Below are 17469 nucleotides of genomic sequence, written 5' to 3'. Positions count from 1 at the left end.
AACTTCCTTTGAGAAGACTTTATTGTTAATTGTAACGAATACAGTGTTTGTATCCAAAAAAACCAAAAGCTTTTAAGGAAAATAAACTATTTTACATATGTGTAAACAGGGGGGGGAAAAGCTTGGAAGGGATTAAAGAAGTTGCTTTGGGTCCTGAGTGAGCCCCATGGCTGCATAGATATGTTATATTACAGCCATTACACTGCACTGAATGAGGCTCACTGATGTAGCAGAAAATGGCTAAACTTTCCAAAAAACAAACAAACCCTAAAACATTGGCATAATTGATAATAAGAGGGCTACTTATAAAAGAAAGCGGAGGTCAGTGCATTACCAGGATGCAGCTAAAATAACTAGTTTCAGGTGATGAGAGCTAACATCCATGCAGGCTGAGTTATAAAAACCTTGACTTCAGTGTTTTTACCTTTTTTAAATGTGGGTTGTTTTTTTTTTTTTTGTTTGTTTTTTTAGCTTAAAGCTGCGTTCACATCAAATTTAGCCATCCAATTTTTAGGCTAATTCCAGTATTCTACACTGTATGGTGGCTCATTTTTATTAAACTCTTGCCTAATCACAACTAACAATACAAATACTACTTTCAAACGGTCAAGCTAAAAAAAAAAACTCAATTACTTCTACTGGTACATCCAGTATGACTTGAATACAGCTTCAAAATTAAAGAAAGTTAATTTCAACGCAGATAATCAGTGGAAGACATTATCTGCCTTCATGTCCCTCTAAAACATTTGAACCGTGTTTGGTTTAACTGGCTATTTGTTGTTTAGATTCTCATTTAATACCTTAGATAAAGTCTGTTAGTCATCGCATGCTGTTGTACATTCCCAGCATAAAGTATATTTCTGCCACTTGGCTCCAACCTGATGTCTGTAATGCGAAGCTTCAGGGTTACAAAGATGCTTCCTTCTTACTGGGGTGACATGATGCAGGCCTTACCTGACAGAGCTATAATACTAAAAAGTTTAATAACTTACAGCCATTTTTTTCATCCTGGGTTAAGAGGGGCTAAACTACAGTAATATAGTAGTGTTGCTTTGGCTGGAGACGCTGTGTGGTTGTTTTTTTTCCTTCACATTCTTCTAGCATTACATTTTTACCATCTTCATAAAACATGTCACTCTGCTGCCAGGACACCCATCCATATTTCACAGCCACGTGAACGTGCTTATGTCGAGACAGACACATCCTGGGTGGACTTCTCCAGTTAACAACCACCTTCTTGTGATCATTTAGCCTGACTGCTGGCGCAAAGTGAAGCCAGATAAGGAAAAGATCTCCGGGGGTATGTTGAAGCTGCTTCGTAGTACAGGCCCCTGGAGAAACACAGGTTGCTCCAACCTGTAAAGCTGCGCATAAAGCTATAAAGTTTTTCAGGTGGCGTTTGGGGCTGCAGAGTATTAAATAGTGATTAATTCTGTATATGTAAATGTTAGAAAAAACAGCTGTTGAACACAACGCTCCTGTTTAAGGTTTCAACTCAGCGCGCATGATTGACAGATTAGTGGCACTAGCTGCGGTTGAAACAGTGCAAGTAGGAGGAGTGTTTCATCAATTATGCTTTGCCCAGATGATCCTGGAGGCAGCATCTCAGAGCGGCAGCCGAAACTCGTGATGCTCACTGGGCTTCCAACTCCTCGTCTGAGACGTCGTCAGGGGAAAGGATGCGAGTGTTACTGGCCCGAATACTGTTGATGTTGGTGCAGGAGACGAGACTAGCAATTCCCATCAGACTCACCCCGGTCCCGTCCAGGTTCACCTGAGCCAGGTGGATTTGTTTCAGGAACTTTAGACCTGAAAGGAAGAGAAGAACATATACTGGGTCTGTTCATCTGAGCAAACAAAACTATAAAATCAAAGACCACCTTAGAGCTGGACGTTACCGTGATCTGTAATCCGCGTGCGGCTGAGATTAAGTTTAACAAGCTGACTGCAGCGGATCAGACCTTTCCTCACCACGTTGTCCCCCACCTGAGTGCTGGCTAACCCCAACACCTGAAAAAAAAAAAAATAGAAAAATAGCAAAATATTAAAACCTCTGCATCAAATATTTTTTATCATAAACTGGTCTTTACATTTTGATTTCGGCCTACTCTGAATGCCCAATGATCGATTTCATTCTGCAAAAGAGTTTAACTGTGATGCTAAAATAATAAATTGAAGCCCAGCTAGTATAAAATAAGCAGGTTATCTGGTCAGACAGCTTGGGTGTCAAACGGTGAAATGAGAATCACATCGATGATCAGACACACAGACTTTACTAACATGGTTTAATTTAATCAAACATGTATGTACCATAGATCGATGTCACATTCAATCATAGACAGTATAAAGATAGATGTAGCTTCTGTGTTTGAAGAGCGAATCCAGTTCAGAAATGCCTGTTTTTTTAATGCCCACCAGATGATCATAATTGTGGTTACAAAAGGAAACAAAACAGCTCTCTGACTTGACCTCAACAATCACCTACCTGGTAAGTTTATGAGATCAGACACTCATTTTAAGTCACACTAAATAAAATATTAAGTCTATTTTGTAAATCCATTCTCTTTATCTAATTCAGAGTCAGTCTATCCTAGTTGTCACAGGCACAAGTCACCAATCTATCACAGGGCTACTATTTACACTTGCACTCGCACAAGGATAAAGCAACACCTGGATAGTACTTATTGGGATAGTCACCTGAAGGTGCGGCAGACAGGTTATGAGGTCGGCCACTCCTCGGCTGGTGACTGCAGTCCGATCCAAACAGAGCTCCTGCAGCTCCTGCATGCATCGCAGGGAGGGAAGCCCTGCATCTGTCACCTGAGTGTTGCTAAGTGACAGCTTCTTCAATCTACACAAAGTAAACACAAAACTCCTGTCAGCATTTTAATCGCAAGGAAACACCTGATATGATGGTGTCAGTGAGTGTGGAAAGGACCTGGTCAAGGTGGAGAGGTGGCTGACTCCCTGGTCTGTAACCTGTGTGTAGTCTGTCAGGTCCAGCTCTGAGAGCAGAGTCAGTCCGGAGAGGAATGACAGCCCGCTGTCTGTCACAGAGTGGCGTCCAGGGAGGGTGATGCGAGTCAACTTCAGACCTAGAAGTAAAGTAGACACCTCACAGATTCACCACAGACTTTCATACTGCAAGCTCACTCCATGCCTACCCTCATTCTTTTAATTCTTTTGCTTTATGCTCTACAAACCTGAGATGATCTGAAGGGCATGACTGCCATCTGCTACAGGGATTCCCACCAAAGTGAGGGAAGTCAGGGCAGGGTGGGTAGCAAGGTGCTCCAGAGATGCCTCAGTCACACCTGTCCCATCCAAGTTGAGCGTCTGCAGGCTGGACATCGCTGCTAGAGCCGTCAAATCCTTAACCTGAAAGAAAAACGCACAGCAAGTCGAGTAAATATCACTGAAGATCAGAGCAGTGTCACCAGCTGAATAGACCTTGCTAACAGAGATAAAGTACTTTAGTCTGTTTGATGCTGAGAAGTCGCAGCTGTGGCACAGAGGTGGGGAGCACAGCTAGTGTGGTTTCAGTCACTGCTGTCTGGTTCAGGCTTAGCTGAGAGAGGCAGGACGGCACTGACTGGAGGTACAGTACCATCCCAGCATCTGTCACTTTGGTCTGGTCCAGGGACAGGAAACACAAGTTCTTCAAACCTTAAAGGCATCAGCAGAAGGGAAATATGTATGTTGAATAAAACTACTTAAATAAGAACAGCTTATTCTGAGATCCAGTTTTGTAAATGTTGTCAACAGTGATGTTTGTGTGTGTCCAACCTGTGATATGCTGCAGGCAGGAGTCAGTCAGCTTACTACAGGAGGCCAGATTGAGGTACTGGAGTTTGACCAGGGTGGACAGGATACAGAGGCCAGAGTCTGGGAATAAAAATAAATAAATAAATAAATAAATACAAAGACAGGGACAAACTGAAGAGCAGACTTTGCAGAAATTTGACAACTAAATTGATAAAAAAGCCTAAAAACTACCAGATATAAAATGTTTTACCAGTGATGAGAGATGAGTTGACTAAACTCAGGTGCTTCAGGGCAGTGAAGGCCCGCAACTGCCGTAGGAGCTCATTGGTGGAGTACGGGTAGCTGTTTAAGACAAACTTCTGGATCGGGCAGCCGAAGAACAGCTCCAGGGTGCGTGGATGTAGCAGCCTCTCATGAGACATGTGGTTGAGCAGAAGCTCTGCTAGCTCTGGGGTCAGACCTGCTAGACTGCTGCTGTACTGCATGCTGGGAGCTGTGAGACACAGAGTCAAGAGTGAGCAAACAGCAGCGAGCAAACAAAGCTGTGAGGCACAGTTCTGTGAAGTTTTGTGACTCTTACCAGTCATGAGGTGGACCGTTGCGCGGATAGCCAAGGCACATAGTGAGGGCACGCTGGGTGCCCTGAAGGGTCTTTTAGGGGGTGATGGCTGTCCTTGGTTGGCGTGGCGGTCTTCTTGCTGTGCGGCTCGTTGAAGACGCTCAACAGCAGCCTGACCTGCAGCTGCGGGTGCCAGCGGCCCTCCTGCATTCTCAGGGTCTGCCGCTTCCTCTTCTGGGCCCTCTCTGAGACACACAAACACAAGTTGTGTCCACGTGTTGTATTTTAATGTACAGATAAAGCAGATCTCCAGAGCACCCCCTGCTGTATTTCTGTGCAATGCAATAAACAGTAAGTGGAAAGGCTCTGATGAGCTGAAATATCCACATTTACTTTTGTATAAGATGCATACAGTCAAATTGATTTAGCTTAACTTAAATTGTTTTTAAAAACCAAAACTAATATTTGGATGGTTAGCTTATTACTGACCATTGCTGCACAATGAGACATAAGCATCCATTTTTCTTGCTGATTCTCACATATTATTTTCTGTATCCACTTTTCTCTCTGGCTCTTTTCTTCCTGCTGTGCAGCTCATACAAACTTTATCTTTTTAAAATGTTGGTAGAAGCTTTAAAGCATCTTTCCCTATCCCCACAACAGTAAAGAGTTTCTTTCAGACTATACCCAGACACAGATTGAGCTGGAGCTCCAAGATAATATTCATCTTTTTTTTTTCTTTTGTTAACAGGGTGTTATTATAAAACGGATCATTCTGGATGCAACAGAAGTTGGAGTGCTGAAGTGTGCATGCACTTTCAAACTAATTAAATGCATCTACTTGCAAAACACTTCAGATTGCATGATTAATGTGTGTAATGTGTGTTAGGGCCACATTAACAAAAACAATATTTTGAAACAGTCATTTGAGAATGGAGTGTAAATTTCAAGAGTAAGGTCATCTCACTCTGTCCACCAAGTAATAGTGAGTTTATAACTGTATTATTCACACTGGATTTTGGGTCCTAAAAGAAAGATAATGTCTTTCTAGCTTAAAAAGATTCTCAACACAGCATTTCTTTCAAAAAGCAAAATTTAAAAAAAAAATTTTTCTCTTAATGTGGCCCCTAACACTATTTTGTATTACAAAGCAGTATGATCGTAGTCCTTGGTCCTATAATACCATTCTAGTGCCATTCTTTTTAAACACTTGCCTGAGTCGATTTCCTTGCCCTGGCCAGCGCTGCCAGGGCTCAAATCCTCCTCGCATCCTGTTCTCTGGAAAGAAAGGCAGCCTGGGCATTCCTGTGAAAGTTACACAAACGAAAACTGTAATCCATCCAAAAATACTCTAATGCCACTGAGCTGAAGCTACAGATGCTGAGAAAAAAACTTTATACCACACACCTCTGATTAACATCTCTGATTCTCCTTGAACTAGCTCTTCTCTGTGTCTGGTTCACATTCAGAATACAATACCACAACCACACACTGATTGGCTGACCCCACCTGTAGGTTCTTAGTAAACTCAGCAGTTCTGACTTGTGTGCTGTACGTTTGGCAGAAAGGGGAATTAACCTACATATTTTCTAATACTAATCTCTCTTACAGCGTGACACACATTAGCAGGCCAATCTGTACACTAGGCCACTATATAGTGTAATAGTAAAAAAAAAATCAAGCTCAAAGGAAGAGGCCAGGGTCAGCTGTTTCTGTTCACAGCGGATGAATAATGGAAACATATGGAAACAGTAATAGAGGAACAGGGAGAGGAGGGAAGCAAGAAAAATGTAGATCAAAGGAGGGATGAAGTATCCACACTCTGGAGCAGTACCGTTCGGCATGTGAAGCGGTTCTTCCTCTCCTTCTTGGTCCATATCAACATCTATGGGAGGATCTTCAGCATCACCAGGAACCAATCTCTGGCCTTGACCTGTCGAACCCCCAGAATGTCATCCAATGACTCCATAGCCATTTAAGTAACATTTAACACATTCAGCTGATCAAATAACTGAGCCCAAACAACCATGAAGAGGTGCGATGTTACAGGTGTAAAGAATCCCATTGGCTGATATACAATGTGTCATCTGATCAGGCCACCCAAGTGTATTAAACGTGACCTATTATACTCTTTTTCATACTCCTTACTTTTATTTTTGGACTCTACTTGCACGACGACCTATCCTGGGCCTCGTGCAGCCCCCTCAGTTCACCCACTCTTAAGCAGTTTTAGCTCCTTTAAACCAACTGATTGTCTGCCCCTCCCAGCCAACAGCAGGTGGGTGGGACTTCCGTGTTCACAGTCAAAGCTGTGCATATGAAGTAATACTAAGTATATGCCCTCTCTCAGACATCATACAGCACAATAGAGGTAGAAAAATCTGTCAAACAGAGTAGTTGTAATACAAGTCAAAGGGAGCAGGTGGATTGGCTTAGAGCACAGATAATGGCCATATAAGGAAATCCCCTCTAGCTGACTCAGACCTGATCCAAGAAAATAAATAAATGAACTTTTACCTCATACTTGTACATTTACTGACTTCATTATTTTAAATGTTCAATATGAGCATGTACCTTCGGAACACTATACATGTGGTGGGAAACGGCTGTCAAAGTATATTTGTCAATTATGTGTAATAATTAAAGCTGTCCATGGGACAAGATAAATGTATGGTGGACAATCCCCTCGTTTGACCATTTCGACGGTCCCAGCCAGCTGCTTCCACAGATGGACTCCACTGACTAAGAGCAGAACAATTACGTCACTCCTCTCTGAACGTCCACTACAAACTTTAGGGTCGTTCTAACCACACACCGAGGTTGCAGAGGCGAACAAAGACTCCACCGATCGTGTAGCTGGATGAGAGACTCACTGCTCTGTTATTTATCTGACAAACTAACCTTTGAAACATGATTTGCCAAGTAAAGCGTAAATGTTACTGCAAGTAATGATTGTGACTGTAGTCCTGTAGGATTCTAACATCATCATGAAGAGTCCCAACATTTAGTAAACCGTTCAATAAAAAAAGTTTGGAAAAAAGCAAATCTCTACTTGTTTTATTCCATTTAGTACGTTTATTTTTATTGCTTTTTATATTAGGTTTAAATAAAGTAAATCATACTTACCCCAGTCATGGGATCCACGCCGTAAAGGAGGAACTCCAGGAATCCCTGCATAATTCACTGCCTCTTCCCACAGCTGGTTAGGTAGTGGAGGAGGTATAACAGGGACCTGATCTCCCACCATGTCCTGGCCAGGAGGAGGCTGAGGAGGCGCAACACAAGGAGGCGGCTCAGCACTGTGGCCTGCTGGACTTGTTTCCTGAGGCGTCTCTGGAGGAGTGGTCTGAATACACAGTGCAGCGTTAGGCGTAAGGCCGAGAGAGTGGAGGGAGCAGGCAAGCTCAGCCTCCCCAAAGCGCTTCCGTGGGTAACCCTGAAGGAGAGAAAAGGAGGGTAGGGAGGGGTGACGTCCGGTGATGTGCTCCACAACGCTGCGCAGAGGGGCATCAGCTGGGAAGCGCTCACGCATGGACTCACCAGACGGCAGTCGAATCTGCAGCAAAACACAAATATACATGACAAGGTTATTACAGTCAACTTCATTTCTAAAACTAGAAACGATACTGTGTCCTTAAAAACGGAATCAAAATGAAAATAAAAATTAATTTTATATATATCTCGATAGATAGATAGATAGATAGATAGATAGATAGATAGATAGATAGATAGATAGATACATACACACACACACACATACATACATAAAGAGGAAATATTTTTAGTTTTTGCCAATATAATGTCACGCTTTCAACACATTAATATATTAGTATTAACTCATACAGCAGGTAAAATAAGTACTGAACACATCACCAGTTTTCTAGGTAAATGTATTTAAAAAGGCACTATTGCCATGAAGTTCTCACCAGATATCGGTTACAACCCATCCAATCCACACATGCAAAGAAATTAAACCATAGATGTCCATAAACTAAGTTATGCGTAATAGAGAAATGACACAGGGAAAAAACACATGACGAAAGGGACGTGCAAAAATCATTAAAGTCATGACGCCACCTGAAATCCGTCAGTATTTAGAAAGCAATCCTGACACTCAGTGCAAATTAATATCAGCTGGTTCAGTTCCAACTGATGGCCTAAAAAAGAACATCTCATGATGGGTAAATGAGCTCTCTCAACAACTTAGCAAACCATACTGAAGGCATTAGTTGCAGCAGAATTTCTAAACTACTGAAGGTTCCAGTGAGCACTGTTGGGGCCATAATCTGGAAGTAGAATGTACATCATTTCACCATAAACCACCCTTGACCATGTGCTCCATGCAAGATTTCAGACAGACAACTGAAAAGAGTTATCAGAAGTGTCGCGTATGAGCCAAGGACCACTTGTGGTGAGCCACAGAAAGTGGTAGAAGAGACAGGTACAGTTGTTTCGAAGAAAAGTAATGCGCTCAACCACCATGGCCTGTATGCACACTCAACAAGCAAGACTCCATTGCTGAAGAAAAAACATGTTGCTGAACAACATTTAGACAAGCCTATTAAACAGGATGCCCTAGTGCACACTAGGGCTGCTCGATTATGGCAAAAATGATAATCACGATTATTTTCACTGAAATTGAGATCACGATTATTTGACGATATTTATTTAACCCTTTAAGACCTACCATAGAACCAAGTCCACCAGAGCTTATATTATTTTTTTACATGCTGTAGTGCCATTTGTGGGAGCATTTCAAGTTGCTATACATCAATACAACTGTTATAGCCCATATTTTAATAATATGTATGCATTAAGTGCATAGTAATTACATAAATTGCAAAAAAGTGCAATAAACTACAAAAAAAATTGAAAATCGCTTTTGTTTTGTTTACATATATTTCTACTTGGAGAAATTTAAGAGGTTTATCCCTCAAAACTTTAAATACAATAAAGTTGCAAAAAAATAGTTTCCCACCACAGGAAATTTATTTTGAGTGTCTTCATAGTTTTATTTTGGAGATACAGCAATTTTTATATACTGCAGGAAAAACAAAAAACAATCCTATGATGCAAATTTGCAAAGAAAACAGCAGGTGCATCATTTTACTGTGGGAAGTGTTACGAACAGCTGATAGGAACGGCAAAGCGTGTTTCTGGAATATTATGTTTTTGTTCCTGCAAGCGCTTTTTATGCAATTTTTGCAAAGCTATATGTGGAACGAAACCGTGACCGAGGACAAGCTGATGGCATCAGATGTAAGTACAACTCCTCCGGTTTCATATGCAAAACAAATTATTGCGCTAGCTTACACAGTTCAGGTTCTACAGGGATTTAACAATAGTTACGCAAAACGGAGCGTGCTGCTCTGACCGGCTTTAAAGGGTTAACAATGACTTTAAAAAAATAATATAAAATGGTGTGCAACACCACTGAAGTTTTTTTTTTTTTTAAACTCTTTTCAACCAACGGCAGTCACTCTCCTCTCCAAATAACTTCTGCTTAGCTTTCCGAGCTTCCCTCGGGTCCTCTTAATCAGCGGTCTCCACCCTTTTTTGCGCCACGGACCGGTTTATGCCCGACAATATTTTCACAGACGGCCTTTAAGGTGTCGCGGATAAATTAGGGAGGGGCTAATAATCGGCTCAGTCATTTTTAATGATCGTTGAAAGCCCAGATCGTAATCGTGATTAAAATTCGATTAATTGAGCAGCCCTAGTGCACACCATGTTTGGAGGTCAAAGGCACTGCATATCACCACAAAAACACCATACCAACAGTGAAGTTTGGAGGTGGGTTCATCATGGTGTGGGGCTTTTTTTCAGTATATGGTACTGGGGGGGCTTCATATAATTGGAGGACATATGAATGGAAAAATGTACTGAGACATTCTTGATAAAACTCTGCTGCCATCTACGAAAATGAAACGAGAGTGGACAGCAAGTCAAAGATCCTAAACACAGCCAAGGAAACTCTCAGTTGGTTTGAGAGAAAGAAAATAAAGCTGCTAGAATGACCCAGCCAATCACCTGACCTAAATCCAGTTGAAAATATATGAAAAGAACTTAAGGTCAGAGTTCATAGAAGAGGCCCACAGAACCTTCAGGATTTGACAGCTGTTCATTTGGAAGAACGGGCCAAAATCAAACCTCAGCGATGCATCCAACTAGTTTGTGTCTTGAAGCTGTCATCACCAACAAAGGCCTTTGTGCAAAGAATAACTGTCTTCACAAGTGGTTTGTTTGTATTGTAACACCATCTTTGAACTGACACTGAAACTAATAAGTAGTATACTTCAATTAAACATTTTCAAACAATAAAAAGTAAAATAAAAGAATATAATACACTCTGCAAAATGACTGAGACTAAACTGAAAACTAAAATTCTGAATCTATCATGATTAAGGTTCTTCACAGGCCCACCATGAGAATGCAGTTGTTGTCCACATTTGTCTGAATCTTTCCTCCAAGCTTCTGCCCTTCACTGCTGGGAGGAGACGCGTCTGCAGCAGCATTGGTCTGTTTCTTATCCTGCAGGCTCCTCCGATCCTCAGCGATCCGCTTCAGCACCAACTCACGCTCCTGCGAATGCAGAAGAACACAAAATGTTCTAAGAACAATAAAACAGGAGGTCTATACTCAAATATTAATTTTCAAATGTATTATTCATGTATAAAAAACAACAACAACAAACTCAGCTTGAGCACACCTCTTTTACTCCCCACAGTGACCATCATGCTTCAGTTCAACCACACTGTAGTACACATCTGTTTTTTTTAAATGTGCACCCAGAGAAAAATGTATGGACGCTCCTATTCTAGCTCATAGAGCAGCATACTTCCCCGTGTAGTGTTCAGCCAGCACCAGCAGCACCCAAACAAAGTTTCTGGACCGCATGTAAAGTGAGATGCAATTGGCCTCATTCACTAATATGTGAAAAGCTCCAAAAAAATAAGTGCACTGGCAAATTTACCATTTTGTGAAATGTGCCCACAGGCCAGTTTTGTTCTTACCACCACGTGTAACGTCAGTGAATGAGACTCATTCTTAATCCACAGGCTTGTATTACTATCTGCTTATTCACATACCTCCACACTCCCTTTTGTCTTTATCTGGAAACACATTAACTTCAAGATGTAAAGGAGGAAGTAGTGATCTTCAAAAAACAGAGGCGGCACATCTAAAGCAAAAGCAGGGGAATTTCCAGCTGAAAAAACTGAAACAACAGTGTTTGAGAAAAGCACCTTTCCAAAGTGTTTCCTCAGGAGTGATGGGAAAAAACAGACGTGCTGCAGTAGGTTAGTAAGGTGGCAAATGCCAACAAGAAATATGGCTCAAGTAAAAAACAGAAAACAACAGAAAAGAGGAAAACAGCAGGAAAAATATCTAAACGTAGACAAGACGAAAAAAAGGAGGCAGAGGTGGACAATAAAAGGTGCAGATGATCAATTACCGATGTTTGTTTAATCGTACACTCGATGCAAATAAGCATCACATTCTATGTTGGCAGAGCTACAATGTGACAGGTTATACAAATTAAGATATGCACAACTGGCCAAAGCGACACCAGCATGGAGGCACACCCCAGCACATGTGACGTCAAATTTGTCACACGCCGCCATGCGATAGGGTAAGCAGTGAGCATAAAAGTGAAATGAGAGCTACAGGGATTGAGCTAAAGCTTAAGCCATTATTATCGAGAGCCTTATAAATCTGCCGAACACTTGACTTTCTTCCTTGTGTGATAATAAGACAACTGCCAGTCAGATAGATTAAGCACCAGAAGTGTTTTCAGCAATGCTCACCTGTTTCTTCTGCCTTCTCTCTGCTCTGACTTCCTGAGCGACGCGTTGTCTCTCTTTCTCCTCAAAGTCACTTTTGTCTGATTTGATCCGCGACTCGACTGGCGGTGGTGGGTCCTGGGAGCATGATTGCGGTGACCTTAGCACCAATGAAGGACCCGCTGTTAAAGACAGAAAAAGAAAATCTCATGATGCACACTACACTATCCAATTCCTTAAGTTATACTTAAATGAATGATTACAATCATCAATTTTAGGATATTATAATAAAAGAAAACTTTACTCGAAGTCCAACCGATGGATTAAGAGCAGTAACAACAGTAAGAAACAGTTTTTATATAGCTTGGAGTGGGGTATTACCTCTGCTGTCAGTGGGAGATGTGCGAGACTCTGAAGCGTGTGCTGCCTCTTTGGGTGGGTTGAATGCAGAAAAAGCTGTCCCAGCTGGCTGTGAAGGCTGCGGGACCAACGTGTGTCGCAGGTATTGACCCTGTACAAGCCTTTCAACATGCAAGAGCGAGACACAGAAGTAAGTGGCTGAAAGAAGTGGTCTATTATACAGAAAGATCATAGCTAGCTAGCTCCACAGATTAAAAAAAAACAAAAAACAAAACAGAGGGCTGATTACTCACCAATCAGCTGCCTCAGCCACAGAAAAATGCCCCGCCTGCATAGCCGCTTGTATCTGCTCTTCTGTGAATCCCATCTCGCTAAGGACGAGGAATAACTCCCCGATAGTCTGCAAGAAAGGATCAAACAAATGCTGACAAAGCAGCTTTTTTTTTGGCTGTTTTCCCTCCTTATCGGTCACTGCTCAAACAATGGCTACTAAGATACTGTTTATCTGACTCATAATGTCGTCATGTGTGAAAGAACGTGTAAAAAGTGATTTAATATGGTCTCTCTCATTTTATTAGTGTTTTATTGGTATATAATGTGCATGCTATTAGCAATTTGTGATGTATGATTAACCATACACAAATATAGCCATATATTGAACCAGCTGATATCAGGTATGGAAAAAAACATGGCGTTTAGCTGGGTCACATCAGGTTTGGGCAGGGTAAGTGTTCAGAGGAGCTACAAATTACGCTCTTATGTTCTATTTGGCATAAACTGAGAGAACAATAAAGCTAGTTGATGCATTAATTACTTCTAGGTTCAACTTTTGTAATTCATTATTAGAAGTTAGCTCTAAAAGCTCCCTGAAAAGCCTTCAGTTGATCCAAAATGCTGACGCGAGAGTACTAACAGGGACTAGAAAGAGGGAGCGCATTTCTTCCATATTAGCTGTTAAACCTAGACGTGAACTGAAAATCCTTCTCTTCTTATCTTATCTTATCTTAAAGAGCTAATAGTACCTCACTGTCCTAACAGAGAAGTTCATTCTCAGACTGCTGGTTTACTTGTGGTTCCTAGAGTTTCTAAAAGTCAAATGGGAGGCCGAGCCTTCAGTTTTCAGGCCCCTCTTCTGTGGAGCCAGCTCCTAGTTTTGATTCAGGAGACAGACACCCTCTCTACTTTTAAGATTAGGCTTACGACTTCCCTCTTTGATAAAGGTTAGTGTGTGGGCTGGATCAAGTGACCTTGAATCATCCCTTAGTTATGCTGTAATAGGCTCTAGCTGCTTGGGGATTCCCATGGTGCACTGTGCATTTCTTCTTCACTCATCTCCCTGTATTTTTACACACCACTACTGCATTTAATCATTAGTAATTATTAAACTCTACTCTCTCATATAGTTTTGTCCTGTTTCTTATTCCCCTCACCCCCAACTGGTAATGGCAGAAGGCTGCCCCTCCCTGAGCCTAGTTTCAACTGTTTTTTTCCTATTAAATAGGGATTTTCCTTACCACTATTGCCAAGTGCTTACTCAGAGATGGTCATCTGATTGCTGGGTGTCTTTCTAATATCCCTACACTATAAAGCATCTGTTGCTGTGTACTGGTGCTATATAAATAAAACGGAACTGAAAAAAGACGAACATAAATAAAGGTACAATAGCCAGTATTTTTCTTCTTCAGTGGTTTAATAATACTGATTAAGTTAACCAAAGGCAGCTTTAGTGTTTGCAGATCACTGGTAGTTCCCAAATCGTGTGCATTAATGCATGTCGGCCCAAAAACCCTTGAATGAGCGTTAAATTTATTGTATCACTGTAGAATAAAAAGTCTGATTGACAGCAAGGAGGTAAAGTCCAGTGCAACTAAAAAGAAGAACTGATGACACTGCAGAAGACATCAAGAGAACTTCCTGAGTATACGAATGCATGCGTGCCTTAAGGTTTGCCCTTTGGTGTGCTTTGGACACAAAATGTTTGAGGAAAAAAAACAATTACAGTAAAATTGCAGATGAAATATTAACCATTTACTCCATAACAACATCAGCTATGCGAACTAGTAATTACCTGTTATATTGGCATTCCCATAATGCTAAGAAGTGATCATATTTTATTGCCTAATGCAGCCCTTATAAACTGTTTCAATACTAAAATAGAGCTACTCTTCTCATTCATCTTTGATAGCATAATAAAACCGTAAAAACTTTACCATATGTCCCAAATAAGGGCCCTAGAAGTGGGTGTTATAGTGTTATTAAATTGTTGTCGGTAAACCTAACACGTACAGACATTATACATCAGTACCATTGTCTGTGTTGCAGTGTGGGCTGCAACTCACAAGGGTAATTTCCATAATTATTTATTATCCGTTTCCCCTTAAAACCCTCCAATTCTGAGTTAAACATTAGTTCGCAAAGTTTACAGTAGGAAATTTTATTCCATGTCCGAGTGAAAGACATCGACTCACAATCGAAACTGCAAATTTAAACTTAAAACAGTAGCTAGCAAGCTTAGCCCAGAGCTAATGCTAAGTATGTTGGTATTTGGAGGTCTGTCAACAACAGCGTTAGCATGAGCTAACCGTTAGCTGAACGGGCTAGCAGGCTGATATTTTGGTGCTACACAGGGTGATGTGTCGGAAGCTAGTAGATAATTTGGAGCTTACCGCAGGGTTAGAGGAACTCATGGCGTTGTTTCAAGGTTCCCGTGCAGAAATCAAAGGGAATGTGATGCTCATTTGCAACTTTATTGACTTCCTCGGGTGTGTTTGGAGAGCCTCTGTGTATGCTAGCTGCAATGACCTCCCCCACTCACAGCAAGAGCCTATCAGCACATAGGATAGTGGAGGGTTTTCCCCTGCGTGTCCACAATAAACTGATCAATGAACTACAGAGACTGAACCCAATCAGCCTTATCAATAACCCTCATCAACTATTGCCACATGTGTGCAGCTTCTCTGGTCTGTGAACATTTAGGTAGTTTGGCAATAATAACAGCATGACAGATAGGTCACACTTACTTTATGACTTATTATCTAAAATCAAATCAAATCACTTTTATTGTCACGTCACATGTGCAGGTACACTGGTACAGTACATGCGAGTGAAATTCTTGTGTGCGAGCTTCACAAGCAACAGAGTTGTGCAAAAATACAATTACATAAAACAAACAAATTATAAGAATGACTAAATCTGAGAGTAATAAATATATGTACAATATAAGAGTGTATGCATTACTGGATGTGTATACTAAATATGTTTTTCTACGTGTGTGTGTGTGTGTGTGTGTGTGTGTGTGTGTGTGTGTATACATATTTTACAAATTAAATAGAGTAAACAATAAAATAAAATATATAGAATATACAGAGGTTGGTAGTTGGACATGTGCAAAACAGTGGCATTTATATACAGTGTGGAGTGCATAATGCTGAAGTTCCAGTAGTGAAGGTGAGGTGTCTATGAAGTGTTCAGCAGTCTGATGGCCTGGTGGAAGAAGCTGTCTCTCAGTCTGCTGGTACGGGACCGGATGCTGCAGAACCTCCTTCCTGATGGAAGTAGTCTGAACAGTTTATGGCTGGGGTGACTGGAGTCCTTGATGATCCTCCCCGCTTTCCTCAGGCACCGCTTCCTGTAGATGTCTTGGAGGGAGGGAAGCTCACCTCCAATTATCCGTTCAGAGCACCGCACTACTCTCTGGAGAGCTTTGCGGTTGTAAGCGGTGCTGTTGCCATACCAGGTGGTGATGCATCCAGTGAGGATGCTCTCAATGGCACAGTGATAGAAGGTCCTGAGGATGCGGGGGCTCATGCCAAATCTTTTCAGTCTCCTGAGAAAGAGGAGGCGCTGCTGCGCCTTCTTCACTGTTTTGTTTGTGTGTACTGACCACGTAAGATCCTCAGCCAGATGTACACCAAGGACCCGGAAGCTGCTCACTCTCTCCACAGCAGCGCCGCTGATGGTGATAAGGGTTTGTACTTCTCTGCACCTCCGGAAGTCCACTATCAACTCCTTTGTCTTTGCGACGTTGAGGGTGAGATGGTTGTCTTGACACCAGTGGGTCAGGGCGCTGACCTCCTCCCTGTAAGCCGTCTCATCACCGTTGGTGATAAGACCCACCACTGTAGTGTCGTCCGCAAACTTCACAATGATGTTGGAGTTGTTAGTGGCCATGCAGTCGTAGGTGTAGAGTGAGTACAGGAGAGGGCTCAGTACACACCCCTGTGGAGCACCAGTGTTCAGTGTGATGGGGGATGAGGTGATGCTGCCCAGTCTGACCACTTGGCGTCTGTCAGGCAGGAAGCTAAGGATCCAGCTGCAGAGGGAGCTGCTCAGTCCTAGATCCTGCAGTTTCCTGTCCATGTTCGAGGGAACGATGGTATTGAATGCTGAGCTGTAATCTACAAACAGCATCCTCACATACGTGTCTCTCTTCTCCAGGTGTGACAGGGCAGTGTGTAGTGTCAGGGCTATGGCATCATCAGTGGACCTGTTGTGGCGGTATGCAAATTGTAGAGGGTCCAGTGAGTCGGGTAGTGAAGAGCAAATGAAGTCCCTGACCAGCTTCTCGAAGCATTTGCTCATGATGGGGGTCAGGGCTACAGGTCGCCAGTCGTTCAATGAGGACATGGTGGAGGATTTGGGTGCTGGGACGATGGTGGCCATTTTGAAGCAGGCTGGGACTACAGACAGAGAGAGGAAAGGTTGAAGATGTGCGTGAACACTCCAGCCAGCTGAGCCGCGCATGACTTGAGGATGCGGCCGGGAATCCCGTCCGGACCAGTAGCTTTGCGCGCGTTCACCTTCCTGAAGCAACTAAAATAATATAATAAAAAAAGAAATTGCAATTTATTAGGTACACTTTATGAGCTGCATCCAGCAGATAATTCTACCCTTTGAAAATCTTAGAAATATTGTTTTCATCTACTGTTTATCTACTGATAGAATAAAAATGCTTATTTTAAAGTAGATTGGTATTAACGTCAAAGGGCTATGATGTGTTATATG

General features: G+C 42.0%; 1 protein-coding gene across 1 annotated transcript; it reads right to left on the bottom strand.

The window, feature by feature from the left end:
• Positions 1-3: 3 nt before the first annotated feature.
• LOC146567210 (uncharacterized) lies at positions 4-15268 on the bottom strand. The gene is made up of 17 exons (XM_085286899.1): positions 15132-15268; positions 12759-12865; positions 12487-12626; positions 12130-12287; positions 10748-10906; positions 7451-7880; positions 6159-6257; positions 5535-5629; positions 4346-4565; positions 4016-4258; positions 3787-3885; positions 3473-3666; positions 3204-3378; positions 2939-3095; positions 2698-2851; positions 1899-2010; positions 4-1809 (listed from the first exon to the last, which is right to left on the bottom strand). The coding sequence occupies exons 1-17, from the start codon at positions 15150-15152 to the stop codon at positions 1634-1636; spliced, it is 2739 nt and encodes a 912-aa protein (XP_085143025.1). The 5' UTR covers positions 15153-15268; the 3' UTR covers positions 4-1633.
• Between the last annotated feature and the right edge of the window lie 2201 nt (positions 15269-17469).

The sequence above is a fragment of the Mchenga conophoros genome, linkage group LG9 (genome assembly GCF_057382185.1).
Source record: "Mchenga conophoros isolate Kocher_MC1m ecotype Shallow Benthic linkage group LG9, M_conophoros_male_GT1.1, whole genome shotgun sequence".
Lineage (NCBI taxonomy): Eukaryota > Metazoa > Chordata > Actinopteri > Cichliformes > Cichlidae > Mchenga > Mchenga conophoros.
The sequence above is the reverse complement of the archived record's forward strand: the minus strand, read 5'-3'. Positions and strand labels throughout refer to the sequence as shown.

Excerpts from the sequence above, each read along its gene's own strand:
- LOC146567210 (XM_085286899.1), bottom strand. The coding sequence starts at position 15,152 with ATGAGTTCCTCTAACCCTGCG. Across the intron at positions 3,379-3,472 it reads TCAGCATCAAACAGACTAAA|GTTAAGGATTTGACGGCTCT; the intron begins GTACTTTATCTC and ends TTTTTCTTTCAG. Across the intron at positions 3,096-3,203 it reads TGCCCTTCAGATCATCTCAG|GTCTGAAGTTGACTCGCATC; the intron begins GTTTGTAGAGCA and ends CTTTACTTCTAG.